Source organism: Ischnura elegans, chromosome 12 (assembly GCF_921293095.1).
Source record: "Ischnura elegans chromosome 12, ioIscEleg1.1, whole genome shotgun sequence".
Classification (NCBI taxonomy): Eukaryota; Metazoa; Arthropoda; class Insecta; order Odonata; family Coenagrionidae; genus Ischnura; species Ischnura elegans.
In genome coordinates, this window is record NC_060257.1 from 78,453,079 (window position 1) to 78,472,900 (window position 19,822).

At 41.3% G+C, this 19,822-nt stretch overlaps 1 protein-coding gene across 1 annotated transcript in view; it reads left to right on the forward strand.

Annotated features, from left to right (window-relative positions):
• Window positions 1-19,822, forward strand: part of LOC124168732 — a 183,875-nt gene that overhangs the window by 52,147 nt on the left and 111,906 nt on the right. The window contains exon 2 of the mRNA XM_046547000.1: window positions 10,849-10,878. Coding sequence (XP_046402956.1) covers window positions 10,868-10,878 — 11 coding nt within the window. The 5' untranslated portion in view covers window positions 10,849-10,867. The remainder of the gene's footprint in view (window positions 1-10,848; window positions 10,879-19,822) is intronic.

Here is a 19,822-nt window from a genome sequence, read left to right on the forward strand (position 1 = left end):
ATGGTGACACTTTCATTGGTGTACCACCTCTTTTTTTGTTGGGCCTCTAAGGCCGTTGTTGGATGATTTAGTATAGCTGTATCGTTTGTGTTGGTGAACAAATGTTGGTATACACGTACGAAAAATATATTTTATTAAAACTGTATGTCAGATAAAATTAATTTCATGGTAGGGATATCCTCGGAGTAACGTTCATTATTATCCTACGCGGTTTTGATCGGTTGTTGGAAAGCATGACATTCCTAAGGGAACTGCCGTGATATGGCGGTTAAAATGTTACTGCAATTTTTATTTCTATGGAAATCGTTTTACTGGGGTCTCCTCCTAAGGCATCGGCTATGAATGCGGTGGTTGGCGATTTTAGGAAGAGGACTTTTTTTCCAAGGGCGTTTTAGGAGATTGCCTCCCCGAGAAAAAAGAAAATGGCAACCCTCTACTTTGTTTAAAAAAATCATATCACCATTTCAATAGAATTATGTTTATGCCCTTTATTGTATCTCTTAGTAAAACTTAATTTTTGAAATGAGATTCTTTAAAATTCCCGTTTCGTTCATATTTCACATAGGTACATATTTCACACCCATCCTTCAGAGTAACAAAAAATTAGTGAACTTTCATACCCCTCTTCAAATGGCGATCTTTATCAGTGCCTACCCCTAGTCCTGACCTGGCTAGGCTTGACTAGTGAAGGCTAGGTCGTTACCAGAGCATCTTTCCACCCTTCTGCTCCAATGTTAGGACCTCCTACTTATCCTGTCGTTTTGCGACGCCGAGTGGGGCTGGATAGACTTGGATATTCATCAGCGATGGCCTCACGAGTTGGGTTTTGATCCGACGCCGCACTCTCTGGCGTCCGTTGCGAGAGGCGTTCCTCACTTATTTATTTCCCCCGTCCAGCGCCCTCCCACGCTCCCTCTTCTCCCAGAGTCCTTCCCTCACCCCCCCTTTCCTCCCCCTCCCTCCGCGACTACCCTCCCCTCCCCTGCTGCGCTTCCCGATGCGAGAGTGTGCTTTCTACAAACCGGTGGAATTCTTCGTTTCCCACGGGCCGACAGACGCCCGCCATCTCGCTATCTTACCTCGACACAGCTCGCGACTGCCGCTGTGCTCTCGCAAATCGAACCACCCGCACACCCAACGCTGCCTCCTCTGAATTTCCAATAGATGATCAGTCGAGTGCCAATGGTGACACTTTCATCGGCGTACCACCTATTTTTTGTTGGGCCTCCAAGGCCGTTGTTGGATGCTTTAGAATAGCTGTATCGTTTGTATTGGTGTCTACATGTATACTTACTTCTCAGCAGGCGTGTATACCGCCTTAATAGGCGTGTGGCGGGGGTGTTAGGACACCAGCCATTTACGAATAAAAAGGAAAATCAATATAAAGTTCCATATAGCATTATTAAAATCGTTTATTGTTCAGAGGAAAAAAGAATTCCCACACCTATTCGTTCGTCTAAATATCTCTTAATTTATCGTTTCTGTCGGACGTGGAAATTAGTGTGGTTTTAATATGACGTTCTCCATGTCACTGTGAATGATATCCATTCTCAATTGCTCAAGCAATCTAAGCCTAGCGCGCAGCGTACGAGTCTCAAGCGGCTCCCAGCCTAATTCGTTTAACTTCTGTACGCCCATAGCAGTTTTTGACGAATATCACTGCTTTCCTTTATATTTGAATAAGTTGACGGATTAAGCCTTTCTGCGAAGGATCCCATATGCTCGCTGCATGCCAGCACAGCGCTAGCAATTAAATTGTCTGGTGAAGAGTTCTCGGGATCGCCACCGGGTCAGGATATATGGCAGATATGGAGTTCCTGACCCGGTGGCGATCCCGAGAAATCTTCACCAAGTCCATTCGCCGGGAAAGCACGAAATCTTTCTTCAATTAAATTGTCTTGCCAGCATAAGGTACAGTTGGAATACGGCGTATTTTATAGTAAATTCAGGTTACTTGGGACACTTCGGGATCGGTACACTTTGCCCCAGTCAAGCGACTTCCCTTTTTTGCCAGGAATTACGTAAATATTCACATGATGTATAAATTAAAAAATAGCGGCATGCGTGAAAAGGTGGCCAGATTCTGATATGGACCATTCGCGTGATAAAGTAGGAGAATCTGAAGTTCGGGAGAATACTTACTGAAAGCGTTTATCTGTATTTTTCGCCACCGTGTTTTCGTCTTTGTAATGACGCGCGGTGGAGGAATTGCTTCAGATTATCCCAGTTCCCCTTGACGCTGTCATAGGCAAGTGCCAAGACCTCAATTCCCAGCGATGCAGCGATCTTATTTTGCCTCCACTTCCTTCGACCAAGATGACTTTCACACGCTCTTGCTCCAGTCGTCGCCTCTTGAATATCATCGTGTGTTTCAAATCCAACCCACCGGAATGTGAGGGCTGCATTTTTTCCTTTTCCGCTGCGTCCTTGTTGCTGATCTGACCATAGTTTCTCCTGCATTCCAACAAGCGTGTTGGGGTCAAAGAGCTTTTCGCCGTATATTTAAAACGGTTTTGTGGAAAAGGCTGTGTGGTAAATTTTGTTGCTTTGTATGGAACAAGTTTTGTTAATGGAGGAGAAAACAATTTTCTTAAAAAAATGATTTTTCAGAATCATTCCTCTAATTAAAATGCTTTGGACCCGTAACCTCCGATGCATTGTGTTGCTCTGAGTTTTTAATTGTCAAACGTACGCTAACGAAAGTGGTTGGAGACGGAGTTATTTGCGGAAACTGACTACATCATTTTATATTATTTATAATTTTGCGTGATAATTGGTATTTGCGTCTCACTTGCTCATTATAAAATGTTGCCCACGAGGATAATGAAGTTTCCGACCCCCCTTCTATCTACGTGGGGATAAGTATTCCGATTTTTTTCTTTTATAGCATACCATTTTGTAGACTGAACGGATCAACTGCGTGCATAATCCTGAAAAGACTGAGAAAATATAGAAGTCTCTTAAAAACCCCATTGCGGAAACGGGACAATTTACATATCAAACCAATCAGCTGTCCGTAGAATAATGATGGCGAAGGCATTCGTCGAAGAATTTGTGGATGGTAGGTGCTGCGAAGTATGGTCTCGAATGAATTATGTAGGAATAGTTATCAAAGATTTACAAATACGAAAATAATGTGAGTTCTGCTGATTGGAGAGATTTGGGGTGAGATGCGTCAGGGCAGTCTCAGGATTTGTTCTTAATATTATTTTATACTTCTCTACCAAATTTTTAATTAGTATTACAAAAGTATTACATTAATATATTTTTTACTACTATTCCAATTTTTTTCAATGAATGTGGTTGAAGTTGAAAAAAATTTCATTAGTATAAGAAGCCCCCACTATGTCACGATAATAACGTTGATGATTGTAATCTCAGAATTGTTGATTTGCATTCTGTATGCAATAATTTTAATGAATAATTGCGTGGTGAGCGGATGTATTGGCTTCACGTTATTCCAACGCCTTAAAAGGCACTGTTAAACCCCCTAACTTGTCAAAGTCATACAGTCGACTTTACTATACGCGGCACCGGCGTGGTGGGGATTTCTATCCAAAGAAAAGATCGATAAAATGGAAAGATGACACCTAAGGCCAATATTTAAAATTAGGCAACGCTTGGGCTACCAGGCGGTTTATTCGATAAGCAAAGTGACTGCAGCCAAAGAGGTGGTGAGAAAAACAGCTACGAAATATTTTAACGAACTTGAAGGCAAAGAAAACGAAGCAATAAAAGAAATCATATCCTTTAAAGACACCTACAAAGATAGGTTCCGTAGACCGAAGGATATCCTAAACATGTAAATAATAAAAAATGACGAACGCTGGCCCTATTCCGGATATCTTCCACTTGTGACAGTGAATGCTGTGGATGGGGTCTGAGGTCTTTCTGGGCCTCCCTTCCTTTAAGTGACCTCTTTAGGTGACACTGGTCTGACCGCGGATGCGTCTTTTTCCTCATCGCCTTGTCTCTTTCTCTCTCTCATGGGCTTCGCGCGATTGCCAGCTCTGAAGTCGCTATTCTTTTTTTTTTTTTTTTCGAAAGAAGCCAAAACGCATTGACTCCCTAGTGGTGGTCCGCGAGAGCTTCGGCAGTGCTCCGTTGGATTAGAAAAAGAAAGTTCCCGTTGGCTTTCGAAGATCTGAATGATTCTGTTTGTATTCTAATTGAAGAAATGTAAATTCAAAAGTTACGAGTGATTAGCGATCTAAGGAGATGAAGAAATCCTGACTAATTCTCTAAAAACTTATCTAAATACTTTTTATTTTAAGGCCGGGTTACACGATACATTAACACATACTGGTTAATGTCTAAATGTATGAACGCGAGAATGAACGCCAAAATGCACCGTGTAACCACCCAACTTGTGTGAATGCATGCACAGAAAATAGAACCTGTTCTAATTTGGTTCATGCATTCGTACATGTTCCGTTTCGGTCTACCAAAATTATTCACGCAAACGTCCATTAACTTGTTCGTGTTTATGTTCCGTGTAACCAGGCCTTTACACCATTGAAGTTTACCATTGCCAATGCCCTCCGGAAAGGTTAAACTGATTGGTAGTATGGTAGGGGTGGTCCATTATCAAATTATAAGCTGACTATTGTTAATGGTCCATAGACCTCATCGGGGTGAAGTATTAATCTCACGTCGATCAATAGTCAAATGCAACGCTTTTTCAAAGACAATAATCACTTAGTCTCTATTTGTAAGATGTTTGGTGAAGTTGCTCTTCTCGCCTCGAAATTGACCTTCTAAATGAATATTTCATTCCGTGTGTGTGTAGGATCCGTGTGGTAAAGGTTTTAAAAGGGTAAGAATAAAGATTTAAATGCGACTAAAGTAAAAATACTACACCATGAAGGAATAATATTTTGGAAAAATATCATCGATATCAATTTTATATCTCCTTGCGGATACCAAATATATAATTCTGATAAATACAAAAGTCCAGGAAATCGAAGTACATTGAATTATATAAAAAATTATTGGTTATTATTACAATTGTAGCCGAGGGGTTTTATAGCTGTAAAGCGGCAGTCTCGGAAGACAAAAGCTACAATGAAGAAACTCCTCCACATCATATGTTTGTTCATATCCTGAAGCAGATTCTTAAGGACGTTTTACACTGGGCATGGAATTCCTCAGGTTAGAGCTGCATTAATTTCTAAAACGGCGTGGAATTGCGCGAATGCATGAGCGAAATTAGAACAGGGGCTATTTTTCCATCTCACGTCCACGCATATTCGCATGTGTTCCAGCAATTCACCGCTTTACACGACGCAATTTTGACTGCGCCTTCATACACACGTCAGATTGTGCAAGTACGTGCCCCGTGTAAAACGGCCTTTAATCATTGTAATGTGGGCCTTAGAAATGTTTCATTTGCGTAACTGCATTTTAAAAGTTTCCCGCAAAAGTATACCATCCTCGCTCCGTCCGAGCCGTCAAGTCAATGGTTATGATGGGGAAGGGGTGGTTTGGGAGGATGTTGAGGGAGGGGGTTGCTGTCCCCCGCTTTCTGGCATCTCTTGGTAATGCCTCTCTCGCAACACTCCCCGCGAAATTGGCCAAATTCCCTCGACGCTTCACATTTTAAGCGTGGGGGTTCACTGCGATGCTTTTGGTCCAAACCCTCGCGGAATATGATCGCGGATATCAACTAACGCATCATTCGTACGCAATTTCGTAGTTGTTATTATTTTCAGACAGGCTGTTTTTGTTATGAAATTACGTATTCTCTAATCGGTGATACTGCTATAACGTCAAAGTCATCATAAATATTTCGGAGCCCATATTCTTCTATGAGATGAGACCAAGGGCGGATCGTGCCATGATGCGTTGGAGACTCCTTCAAGAGAATCCCGAAGTGACGATGTTTCAGAGACTATGCGTTGTAGAAAATGCGGCTGACACTTCGATACCTCCACTGCACAAACGCTCAACAATCGCCCACCGAATCAAATCCGCTCATCTAGAAGCCCTAGTAGTACTAGATGAGCGGATTTGATTTGGTGGGCGATTATGGAGCATTTGTGCACTTAGAGGTATCGCCTTCTCACTTCCTCTGTTCACCTGGACGGCTTAGGGCGTATTATTTAAAATTAATCAACGAAATCGGATTGAACCTCCTTTTAAACTTCTCAATATCTGATCAATTATCATTCAATTAATTTTGCTTAAAACTTAATTACTAAGATGGAAATAGCTTTAATTTTCCTAAGTTTGCTCTCAATTTGTCTAAAAAATTTTAACGCGATAAATTTTGCTATTCTATAAGGTGTTGGAAGCCAGGTTTTGGATAATGGCCCTAAGCTTTTCATAACATGTTTTAATCCCCGGCCGTACCATGTGTGAATCTTTTTTAAGTGTCTTCTCGTAAGGTCCCCGGGTAGAAGGCCCATGCTTTATGCTCGCTTTCTTGTGCAACGTGAGTGACACTACACATTTTTATTGCTGCAGTTAGCACTTCACGATTTGGGATTGCAATGTGGAGATAGAAAAAATATAGATTTTTTCTGGTGTATTGCATTGATAGATATCTCTTTGACGAAATGAAAACAGTAATTTATCCCTATATTTTTTTGGAATGAGGCCTATTATCCATGCGGTGGCTTGGTATTGAGAAGCCGTTGTCCGATACATCGGCGGAAATGTCTTATCACCCAGTGCGAAGCCCGTGAATTATCAATTATATGGATGCTGATTCAGTGTTTTGGGGTACCGATAGGTTTTGAAGAATTTCATATGCAAATTTTTCCTACATTTCGGTCCATTTATATACCTTCATTAGTGGTATTAATGAATATGAGTACATAAATTATTACTTAAAGGCATACAAGGTTAGTACAATGTTTTTCACAACAATAAAATAAGTATGGATATCTTTTGTACTGAAAAACATACATTGTAGCCAGTGGTCGAGGGTGTGGTATAAATAGCGGTGAAATATGATCATTTGTGCCTCTCGCAATAAAGAGGGCCACCCCTGAATCCTCGTGTGTCATTTGTCTTTTATTCACGCGCTTCATCAGAAGCCTCCTCCGATTTTAACGGCTTGGTCCATCCTCCCCGAAGGACATCCTGGGCTCGTGCCAAGGCCGAACGCGCTAAATGTCTGTTAGCCGGTGGAACCTTCAATGCTTCGCGGGTCGGGTTGACCCACCCCTCACGTCCAACCCTTATTATTCTTTTCTTCCCCTCCATAACCTCTCTGGTAGTAAATGAAAAAGTGACACCTTAGAGGGCGTAAATTACCATGCGGAGTATAATATAAAAGTGCAATTGAGAATACTCGTGTCAGTTTGTACTTCTTCATTCCGCTGTGCCTTTTCTTTTGACAGATTTATGCGGTCTTAACGGTCAGAGAAATATTTGTAGGTCGTTGATGCAATTTTATGATATCCTCCGAGCGCTGAAAAATATTAGTACCTCGTTTTATTTACATAAGTGCAACGTATTGTTGGCCTTTACGTGTCTTTTTTTATTTTGATATATATAATTTCTTTTGAATATAACCATGCGGAGTATAAAAGTGCAATTGAGAATCCTCATGTCAGTTTATACTTCTTAATTCCTCTCTGCCTTTTTTTTGACTGATTTATGCGATCTTAACGGTCAGAGAAATATTTATAGGTCTTTGATGCAATTTAATGATACGGAAAAATATTAGTACATCGGAACGCTGAAAAATATTAGTACATCGTTTTATTTACATAAGAGCAACGTATTGTTGGCCTTTACGTGTCTTTTTTTACTTTGATAAGCTTCTTGTTCGATGCTTTCTTTTGAATGAAACTATGAATCCGAATAATTGTAAATTAAGCGGGGCAACTTTTTCTATAATAGCCGTCTAATAAATGTCTACCTAAATATATTTACTACGAATGTTATTATTTTCAAATTAAAACTTATTGTGGTGGGTGAGAGTGTTGTCTGCACATCCCATGGGGCCGGGTTTAAATTAGGGCTGTGGCATATATTTTTCAGAGGGCCGATTCCTGCGTGAGTTGTGTCTGGAGGGCACTTCAGGTGAACTGTCAATCCGTTGAAAGGGAAGTTAAGTGAGCACAACACTCCCTCTCCACCTGTCCTATTTGTTGAATTTATTTGTCAGAACTTGGGTTATCACCTTGAAATTTTATTCGCACCTTTATAGTTTTTTCTTTCGTTGTATTTTTTTTTTATTTTTTGTCATAACTTTGGTCATCATCTTGAAATATTATGCGCACCTAAATTGAGTTTACTTTCGTGAACATTCGCCTGTATCTTTAGTATTTAACAATTCCTGAAAGAATTCCCTAGTAAAATTTTCACTTTTGAGATATAGTTAAATATTAATTTTTGTCTGAAGATTTTCGCAGCTTCTATATTGTTAGTTCCTTTCGGGAAATGCTGCGTTGGTAACATTTCCTGCGTAACATTTCACCCCATTAGGAGTGTGTTTAAGATAATGAGAAAACGCTCCCAGTAGGAGGAGTGAAACGTCGAGCAGAAAATTTTACCACAAAGATCGTTTAATATTGTCAAGGATCTACTCAGTATATTAGGAAAATTTCTAGGGGGTAGCAAAAGTTTTACGTCACAAAAGAAGGCCGGTTGAGAGGAAGGTACCTATGCTTTCTCTTAGGTCGTTGTCTACTTTGCGCCTTTTGTTGGGAGTAGGCTAGAGCCAACGCCGGGTTTCTCTCCACCCTTCCTTCCATACCCTCCCCTCAGGGCACAAATTATCGCAGCTTGCTATAACCTCCTCCTAATCCCATTCCAGATTAATAGTGTAGCGTTGAGTCCCTTGATTTGGTCCCACGGACTTGCAGGACGCTCGGCGGTTCATATCCCCTCCACCATCCCCTTAGCTGCCTCCGGAGGAAAAGAAGCGGGCGATGCACGCACGCACCGATCCAGTCACGCACGCACCCGCGGCCTTCGCACGATCTCCCCCATGCCTCGAAAAGGAAATAATACCCCACAACCGACTCACCCACCCATCATTCCCTCCTCAGAGATGCCTGGCTCGCTCTTCCCGTCATCCTCCGCGCCCGCTCCATCGGTGACTTTCGCCATCCTGTTTCGATCGCGAAACTAAATCGATGACACGGATCGTTAAAGTGGCAATCGATCACTCTATTGCGATTGATAGTTTGTACCAAAACGAGTGTCCATTATGACCGTTATTCCTTTAGATATTTTATGGAAACAAATATGCCTTTCTGTATTCTTTATCTTGAAGGCAATTGGTGGCCAAAATAGACCAGACCACTCATTGTCAGTGTAAAATATAGTCACTCGGCTGCTATTTATTCATAACTTTCGCCATCTTTTTCAATGGCTACCTGTTCTTTGCATTGGGAAGATTTTTTTCGGTACTACGTTTCTTTTCTTTCTTTTATTTTTAGCCATTATATTCTATGTTTATTTCCAGTAGCATTTTATCAGAATTGTTTAAAAGTAATGAAATACTCTTCACAACTGTTAGTGAAAACATCCAGCGATGGACGTTCCTGTTGTCGTCAGGGAACTGATGTCAAAACTCGCATCGTTTCTCAATAGATTTTATGTTTGGTTTTTAAGTAATAAGTATTTATGAAGTTTTGGAATTCTCTGATATAAGTAATTATAAATAAAGATTAAGTAATGATTCTAAAAATTGTTATAATCCAAATCGTTATTTTCCAATCAGCCTTAATCAGTTGGTCTGAGAATTGTAGTGTTGAAATTTCTAATGTTCCTGATTTGATGCGGATAGTTAAAGTTTATCCTTCAAAAAGTGAATTTATTCCATACAGTTACGTCTTAAACTGACTATTCAATTTCATCATAGACTGCGACGTGACTATCGTCCTTGCAGGATTGTGTTTGCTGTATCCTCGGATAGCCTCTTATGTCTGACACCCGTGAATGTTTTCCTGTCCCAACCATATGTTTTACAATTGAAACTCATGGGGTGTCTAAATAATGGCTATTGTTATATCTTATTTTTAATTTAAAGCTCATTTTTACGAGGAAGTTGGAAAATACAATCCGACTTATTTCCTCCTCCGTAAAATTAATAGTCTGCATCCTGCTTTGTAGTTGTTTAGAGCTGTTATGCATATGGATTTTCTACCATTTATGTGGATAAAAATGCTGATAGGTTATCCTTATTGTGTTAAAGCTTTTGCGTGTTTTTATAATGTTTTAAAATGTTTTAATCATCTGGGAAGGAGAAGTTATCTCAGGCATGACTTCTTGGAATTTGACAATCTTTGTGGTTGAAAAGCATAGACCTGGTAATTCTATATTATTTATACAACTATGAGGTCGACGTAGAACGTCATCAGGCAGAAAACACTACTGTAACAGATAAACAAACATTTACCTCTGTTTTTGGGTGTTTTAGTTTGTGTTTTATACCTGATGATGACATTCTGCGTTGAATCCATGGTCTTATAAATAAATTATGTCGAATTAGCAAATTCTTCCTTTCAATCACAATCATCGGAGAGTTTTGGTGGACACATATGTGATCTTTTAAGTTATTTTTCCTCACCCATTATTATAGCCCTTGCTTCAGTGATCGAGCAAATCGTATCTATGGAATTCGTTTTAACTGCTTCGGTGATTTGAGTCGCATCCCATTGATGAGTCATCTAATCAGTTTGAACCCTTTCCTCACTCCCTTATGTCTTGTGCACGCATACTTATGTCGTTGTCGTTCACACGCATGTTGCTAATGTTTAGTGTTTGCTCGTAGACTTACTTAGAGATCACTTTAGGTGTTTTCTTCTTCTATCTATAGACGGCTCGCATTTGAGCATAGGGTTGTTTTCAATGCGTGTAATTAGTGTGTGTTTCCTATTCTTGCAGGTTTCACGGCTGGGATTCGATGTCCGCATGGTAGGTTCGAAAAGAAAAAGCATATTCGTAAGTCTTCATTGTAGAAGGGGGCATTGGGTAATGTTTGCGATGTGTGTTGTATTTTTTTCCTTACGTCTGCACTCCATGAATGGCGAGTACCTTCGTTAAATGCCCGGTATTCATATCAGTGGAATGTTGTTGGCGCTTTGGACTTCATCATGGCCTGCTAATCTCACTGTATTTGTCTTCAAAGGATTTCCAGAGATATCCGATGCTATTCATCCATGCCTACGAAATACACCGTAATGATATGGCAGTATCTTTCAGCAAGGAAAATATTATGTACCAATGTGGCTTATGGTGTGGGGTTGACTTCTCGTTCTTGTATTAAGACTTAGGTGGGAATACAAGTCTTAATTTTAATTTCCTCATTTTTATGCCACAAAATGTATACAAATTATTCGGTGTAATTGTAGCCTCCAGGAAATTTGCTTTTATGAGAGTGTTGGCAGTAGATTTTTATCTTCTCACGATTATTCTATTTTTCACTAGATACGGAATCGACAAGTTATCACATCGCCTCTGGTGAGAGCGTTGGGAGGCAAAATGAACTTGGGGTCTACCTTAATAAGATGCCGCGGTAAACGATTTACTGCCCAAAGGGTTTCTGAGGTTTAACTCCAACGATGCATTACGGAGTAAAGTTTTCTGTTGACCCCAAGAATTAATAACTTCTACTCATCTGACCTACCATGCATCATGGACCTATTATTTTATTATAATATTGCGTGACGATTCCTCCTCTGCAAATTGTGATCCTGAAACAGCATAAGATCATCTTACAGCTCTGTTACAATTTCATGTACTCAACCGACTCCGGCTTCACATCTTGGGAATATTTTTCTCCATTTTATTACCTTTTAATTTTCGGTATTGTATGTGAAAAAGAGGTTTAAATTCAACTGTGCATTAAGGGGTTAAGTTTTTCATTATCACTCCAAGAATTTAAAAATTCTACTCATCTGCCCTTCCATATAACATGTGGACCTATTATTGTTTGGTATACGATGGAAATAAGCGTTCGTAAGGGTCATTAACGAGCCAACTCCTTGCGATAGGCAGGCTCCACGCGTGCTGTGGCGAGGGTTGTTGGGTCCGCGCGCGTCTTTCCGAGTCGGCCCATCGACCCGCGCGGGCGGCGGGCGATCTTCTTGTCGTGCGAGTCGTGTCGCTGCAGTTTTAATGGCGGCCGAAATGTGTGTATGCGAGCCGAGGCAGGCGTGCTCTCACGCGAGGAGCAGTCGGCGTTGCCTCCCGAGGAGGGAGGGGGAGGAAAAAAGCATCCAATATCGATTGTGCCGCCACCGAGGCCTTTAGGGGAAGTTGGAATGAGAGAGAGAGAAAGAGAGATACTTGAAGCCCATCGCTAAAAAATGAAGGAGTCGTCGTGTGGTGCGCGCGTTTTTAGAGCTGCGGGAGGGGCGGTAAGGGGAGGGGTATCAGGCGGGTGGGGGGTGGAAGAGTATGGGGGTGCGGCTAATTGATGGGGCCCTTCTCGGATAGCACCCTCCCTCCTATTCTTCCGCACTGTGTTTCCCTCCCGCGGCTCATTCCGCCTCGCCTCTACTTATTTTAATTGAAGGGGTGAGAAGCTAAGGGGTTCTAGTGATTTTTTTTAACAGTCAGGCACCTAAATTAGGTACGGAAAAAACGAAATCAACTAGATATTTAGTGTACGTTTGATTTTACACTCATCAGAGAACTACTCAACTAAATTGCGTGAGACACATTATAACACTCGAAATCGTTCCAAACACCACTTTTTCCTGCTTAAAAAGTACAAAAACTATATTTTATCACTCACTAGTAATTCTGCTATCAATTTTTGTGCCTAACTCAGTTTTGAAAGATAACACTTGTACCCCTTTCCTTTCACCCCCTAAATTCTTCGCTGTATATAAATTACCTTCCAACAATTTGACATTTGTGCGTACCCAGCTAAATTGTGTGACGGTTCCTCTGCAAATAGTTTTCCGAAAGCAGTATAAGATAATATTAAGCTATGTTACGAATTCATGCGCTCAACCGACTCCCGCTGCACGTCTTGGGAAGATTTTTTCTCCATTTTATAAACTTTCAATTTGCGGCATTATGCGTGAAAAGGACCCTAGGTTGGTCTGATGTAGTACTACCCCAATTAACTTATCCGTTTATCTTTTCACTGTTACATGTTGGCCGCAGTAGGGGGAAGGAGTTAATAAGGGGATGGGAGGGGGTCATGGCTAATTAAAATATGAATATAATGCGTCAAGAAGCATCCTCGACCTGAAGAAGCAAGCCTGAACACTTGCAAACATGTCGCTCCTAATTCGATGAACGCAAATGATGCTGAAAATCTGAAACTTTCAACCTCTTGGATACGATGCGAGTTGTTGAGCAAAAATTGACCCCAATCGTCCTAGATTAATGACCCGCTGCGGCGTTATTCTACAGACTTCCATCCTAATTATTTAGGAGTTCGCGGATTTATCGTTAGTACATGGAATCTTTCCTGGCGAATCGATTGGATGCATATAGATACATATGTCGTCAATATCATCATCTATCCTAGGATTGGAATCCAGAGGTTTAGGTGGCGGGTTAAAAGGTAGGATTGATTTGACGCTGCTGTTCACGCAAGTATACGAGTCTCCTTTCACACTTGTAAGATTATTCTGTTTTGCATCCTTCATCGCCCGTTAAATATGTTCATTCGAGGCATAACTGTGCCGTTTTTCGCGTCCTCATGATCTTCCAAAATTGTCTTCATCAGTCCATAATGCCTTATGATGTGGGTGAATCAATTGTTGCGGCTTTGTCCTAGGGTTATCCTAAGACTCGTCTTTCTTGCTCTTTTGGATTGAAAAAGTCTAATTTTATACTGCATTTATTTTCTTAATCGCCAAGGAATTTGGCGTTTATGATGGCTTTTTGCTATATTGGGGGGAATGGCGGATAGTGTGGATGGTCTATACATAATTTGATTTCAAGATGAGTGGTCCGAGGACTTGGATATATTGCAAGCTACTGATAAAAGCTATATCTGGGACTCAATAACTCATCCCAGGGGTGAATTTAATTTTTCAGGTGATCAAAGACAAGATAGCAAGGTGGGTCCATTTTCTTAATCGTAATCAAAACCCATTTCCGCCACTTAATGTATACCCATATGTATTTTCCTAATTTTCCTCCCGAGTGTGGGTCTCCGCTTTGCGCTGCGCGATTGTTAATTTTGCGGGCGGCGATATGTTCTGGTTGCGAGGCGACACAGTCTCCCCCGCCCGCCATGTTTCTTCAGCGCGCGCTCTGCAGCCTCGTCCCAGCGTCCGTCCATCCCTCTCCCCCCCTCCCCCGCCATCGAAAGACATTATTTTAACGATCAATCCCTTCGCCCTCTCGGCTGCTCTGTATTTGCGCGTCTGTGTGTGACGGGAGGGGCGGAGGGGGTGGGGAAACTTCGATTATTCCCTTCCCCTCCGATCCTTCCCGAAACACTGGCTTCCGCGAACCACGCCATCTCACCCCACACAAAAACGTACATTTCTCAATACGGGTTCGCAGTCTTAGCTCTATCGTTCGGTTGTGTGCTCATAAAATAGGGTGAAAAGTGGCTCAAACGTAACTTACAGGATTTAAATGTATATCTACCCATGTACCTCATCGTCATCACTGGTCAGCAATGTTAAGATTGGTTCAACGCAACTCTCCACTCAATTCTTCAATCAGCTAATCATTTCACACCTATGTATTTCTTCTCTTTCACATTTTTCTTTAACTGCTCCATATATTTCATTCGAGTTCCTCCTTTTCCAATCTTGCCATCTACTTGTCCCTCGGCGATTGTCTTCATCAGGCCATCATGTTTCAAGATATGGCTTATAAGGTTGTTCCGTCTTCTTGTCAAGGTTTTCATAAGGCTTCTCTTCTCTCCCCCACTCTGCTTAAGACTTCTTCATTACTTTACATTACATTACGTAATTTTTTTGTAGCACCACTTTTCGAAGCCCCCTATCCCTTTACTTCTTCGCGGCTGTCATTGTCCATGACTCACTTTCTCACCTATTTACCTATAAGTTTAGGAGGACAGAAGAAGAATTAACTCACTCACGCGTCATGCGTCTACAAGATACCCTACGAGTCGCCTCCTGGGTGCTTATGCAGTGGAAACAAAACGGTCTGCGATGAGATAAGGGTGGAAATTAGCCGAAACCCTGCAGTATGTAAAACTATTCATACATCAGTATGAAACCCATCAACATGTGACTCCATCAGGGCTCTGAAACCCTCTATTGTTGCGTTGGATGTTTTTCCAGACGAAAGACTACTTGCTTACCAGTCCTTATTTTCACGAAGTCCTATTTTTCCGACGGTAGTTGGATTTCTAGTCGAATATTCCTAAAAGTCGCTGAGCTTACGATCTTTTTCGTAAATTGATTGTATTGTTAACGTATAAATACACTTAAAAATGGTCTTGGCAGCGTTGATTTTGCATTTTAACTGGCGAACGAGGAAGAACGGGAAGTCGAAAAAGTTGCCTCCAGCGACCCGTGAACCTACCCGAGCTCCTCTGTGATGTGCCTGATAAATTCATGGCCCGGGAAACGAAGCAGTCAGCGATGTGTTAAAGATAGAATATATTTAAAAATCCGAGCAGTAAAAATCGACTTGATTGGGACTGGAATCCGTAAACTTCGTATGACCAGATGAAAGATTTAATACTAAGGGTCGTTTTTATTTCCGGAGGTAGCTGAATTTCTCCTTCATTATGGATAAAAAAGCGATAGGTAGACGCTCATACCGAATTCAAAGTCCCGGTGTATTGGGGAATACATGAAAGGCGCATAAAAGGATGCTTTTTATCTTTAATTGAATGCTATTTTTATTTATTAATGAGCTAAATGGTAGATTAGAGGTGTTACATTTCAATCGATGAATGAGTGCGACGTGGAAAAGTGTAAAGGCGGTCTAAGCCCTCGCTTTGGCCTCTCGCCCCGTGAACCTCTTAGCGAAATATCGGGAGGGGAAGCCGTGCATGTGCCCGTTGCGAAGAAACAAGTTCGGATCTCGCCTTGGCTCGCTTATCGCGGGAGTGTATCGACGGCGCCGTGGCGATAACGCCGCCATCCCAATGAATGGTGTCCCCTTCGTATCCTCTCAATGCGCGCGGTAAACATCGTTCTTCCATACTATTCTAAGAGGCACCAATGCCCAGCTGCACATTCGATCGCCGTACGAATTATTTGAAAACACGGTCTGAACCTATGCCTGAACCTCCCCTTCCTAACCGTAAATCCTGTTATATCGTATTTGAAAAATATGATATTCATTAAGTTGGCTCTCTAACCCTTTCGCTGCTGTTCAATCTCCGAAAACCTTCTCCACACATGCGGCGAAAATGTTAAAATGCGTTTCCTGGGCCCATGGAGCAGGTACTTCCAGGATGGGTGTGGTACACCCTCCGAAGGGTCACTAATCCGCGACCCTATCCTCGACGAACTCACCCTCGCAGGACCGTCTCATCGGCCCTACCAGCGGGGTCCCTACCTCCGGAAAAGTGACCGCTCTGACTGCAATTTGAAAATCAATCAATAAATCCGATAATCACGATATGATTGTTCTCATCGCTTTCCTGCCAATCAAGCAATCAAGTACGTCTTTGAACCGTGTCTCTGCGATAAAAAATAACGTTTTTGTTAACTTTGCAACAAAATGTGGCTGCGGACCACCGGAAAACGGCCGTTATATCAAAGTTAATAAAATCGTTATTTTTCATCGCAGAAATACGGTTCAAAGACGTACTTGATTGCTTGATTGGAAGGAGTACGATGAAAACAATCATTTTGTGATGATCGGATTGATTGATTGATTTTCAAATTTCAGTCAGAGCGATCACTTTTCCGGAGGTAGGGCCGCCGCTGGTAGGGCCGATGAGACGGTCCTGCGAGGGTGAGTTCGTCGAGGATAGGGTCGCGGATTAGTGGGTCCCTTCGAAGTGCTTCAGCGAAAGTGCTGACCGCATGGTAGGGAGGAAGAAAAAGTACGTCCACCGCAGTCTGCCGTGCGGACGTACTAGGTACGTCCACAGCAGTGAAAGGGCTAATATTTATACCCGTTAACAATTTTTCGTCAGGTAACTGGAGAATATCTAAAAGCCACTCGTCTTTGTAGACGCATTAATAACAATGAAATGTCAGCGCCGAAGGTGTTGACATTTCGTGGTTATTTCTTGCGTGTAGTCTTGGGGTTGAAGACATTGGTGCTACTGGTTTTAATCCGCTTTTATCCAGGTAAATGCCATGGGATTAAATGAAAGTGAACGCAGATTCGCAAAACAAGTATCTCACAATGCTATAATTGTAATCAAAACACGTTTGTTGAAGAATCTGATCTACAGACTCATAGAACTCGAACACATATACAGAAGCTGTGCCGGTGAGTCAAAACTCACCCCAACTAGCCAGTTTACAAATGACAATTAAAAACAATGGCGCATGTGTATCGTTAGTAGTGTAATTGCATCATAGCTGGGAGGTATTATATGCTACCAAGGCGCCGCGGAATGTAGCGAATTGCCTCCCAAAGCAAAGGTCTTACCGTCCCTGCGCCGCGTTTCTGAATCCATGACATAATATGGAACTGATTTGAATGTACAAAATTTAACTCCTCCTCAAAAGTGTGCGTACGACGTTTTATTATTTTGGAAATAAGTCTAAAAATCCTAATTTTAAACGGAATCATGCCTCAGTGCTTACCTCTGCGTTCTAGAAAATTAGATTACAATTAGACTGCAAATTTCATCTTGAACAAAAGCTGAAATGAGGCACACCATAACTGAATTAGTATAGTGCAGGCACGCCGCCATACTACTTGTTGAGTTATTTGCGTGTAGTCTGGGGTTGAAGACACTGGAAGATATATGCCCTGATATATAAATGAAAGTGAATGAAGATTCGCAATGCTGAAATTGTTATCAAAACATGTTTGTTGAAGAAACTGATACTATACTAGGCTCAAAGAACTCGAAAAATGTTTATTTTAGGTATATTTTTTTAGTGAGTTGCTCACTTTTTACTTTTATTTTACTGCGGATTATGTATTGTATGGAAGAAAATGTTTTTGCGACATATTGGGGATGCTGGAAAAATGTATTCGTTTTGAATTGCTAGGTCAGAGTGGAACATATTCATGGTTGAACCCGTATAATAGGCGTACCCTGGTACCCCTCCTGCATTTTACCTATGCTATGGCACGTAGTATTTTATGATACCAAGATTTTACTCGGTCATTTGCCAATAATTAGTAAATTCATATGGATTGATAATGGTGGATTATCATGCTGCGATATAGCTTGTTATTGTTGGTGTTATGACCTCTGTCAGCATTACTTTCTTATCTCAATTTCTATCCCGATTAATATAATAACAAATGTTAGCATAACGTTCTTTAAATGTTATGGTATTTTTTCAGCCTAGGCTATCCGACTTAAAGCGTCTCTATTAAACTTAAAACTCCTGTTTTCTTACGGACGGGAAACTACCGCGTTGTTTATATTTGCTAATATTAAACATCCGCTTGTCAAAATGTTGCGAAACAGGAATGAAAATAATAATTTCCTGTCCTTGTGCCATTTAAACTTTTAATGACATCCTGCCAAGGCAGTACATATTTGCATTTAATGTGGCACTTACGCTTTTGATCAACACATTCCTGGGTGATATTTTATCTTAGAATGTCAACCGTCGGTTGTATGAATGAAAGCACCTCGGATTTCACAGGCATAAAATTCTGGTTAAGGGGACCAATGCATTTCCCTGGGCAACCTCCCTTCTAGAGTATTTTTTTAATTGTCAGGCATTTAACCATGCATTTGCTTAGGCTTTGTGGCTTGGGGGTAATGCGAGTTGCATTTTCTGATTTTTTTGTCATTTTGCATGCTTCGGAAAACCATACAGTTTTATTAAATCAGCTAATTGTTTCGTTTGCGTAAAGCTGGAAGTTTAATTCATCGTTGGTAGTTGTCAGACGTAATGAAACGTAAGTATGTTGAAGTATGGATTGTCAGAGAAAAGAATCACTTGGTATGGTGGTCTCCTCAGCGGCTTGATAGCGGGTGGTCGCCGCAAGGGAAATAATTTCGGGGAGTCTGAAGCCCCCAAAGCCACATCTTCATAGACATACCCCCACAAGTCACCTAATAGTCGTGTGGCGGAGGGTATTAGCCACCGGCCGTTAAGATAAACAGTACTCGATGTGATTTGGCTCCTGAATCCCGCCCTAAATTTATAAAAGCCCGTTATTGTTTATGGGGTAAACGAATTGTTATCCGCTCGGTAAAATATCTCTCATATTTCAGGATACTCGTCCTCGGTCACCTGCCTTTTTACGAGGCGCGTTTTTTAAGCAAGTACCGTTTTGAAGTATAAAAATAACCTGTAAACTTATTGTAATAATTTTATTTTGAAATAAAATCAGTCACTCTGAGCTGCCTTTCCAAATAATTTTCGTCAATATTGAGGTATATCATTTTATTGTATCGAACAACAAGCTTTTGAGTACCGTCGTATATCGTTGATGCCTGAGTTAACGGCCACTTGAGTTCTATTGTCTGCATGTGGACCAGTGCTTTTGGAATGGAAAGTGGTTGATCGTGTCGATGTTCTGCCTCATGGTCACAATAAATGCTGTGAGGTATTGTGAGACCTTAAACAAATTGCGCCGAGCAATTGAGAACAAAAGACGAGGAATGCTGAGTATAGGGATCGTTTTGTTGCATGAATATGCCCATCCACATTCAGCCTATCGAACTCAAGATCTCATTGTATCATTTGGTTGGGAAAAAATTTGATCACCCTCCATACAGTACCGACCTAGCGCTAAGTGACTACCACATTTTTTCACCTGAAGAAACACCTTGGCGGTCAACACCATGATGACGATGAAGGCG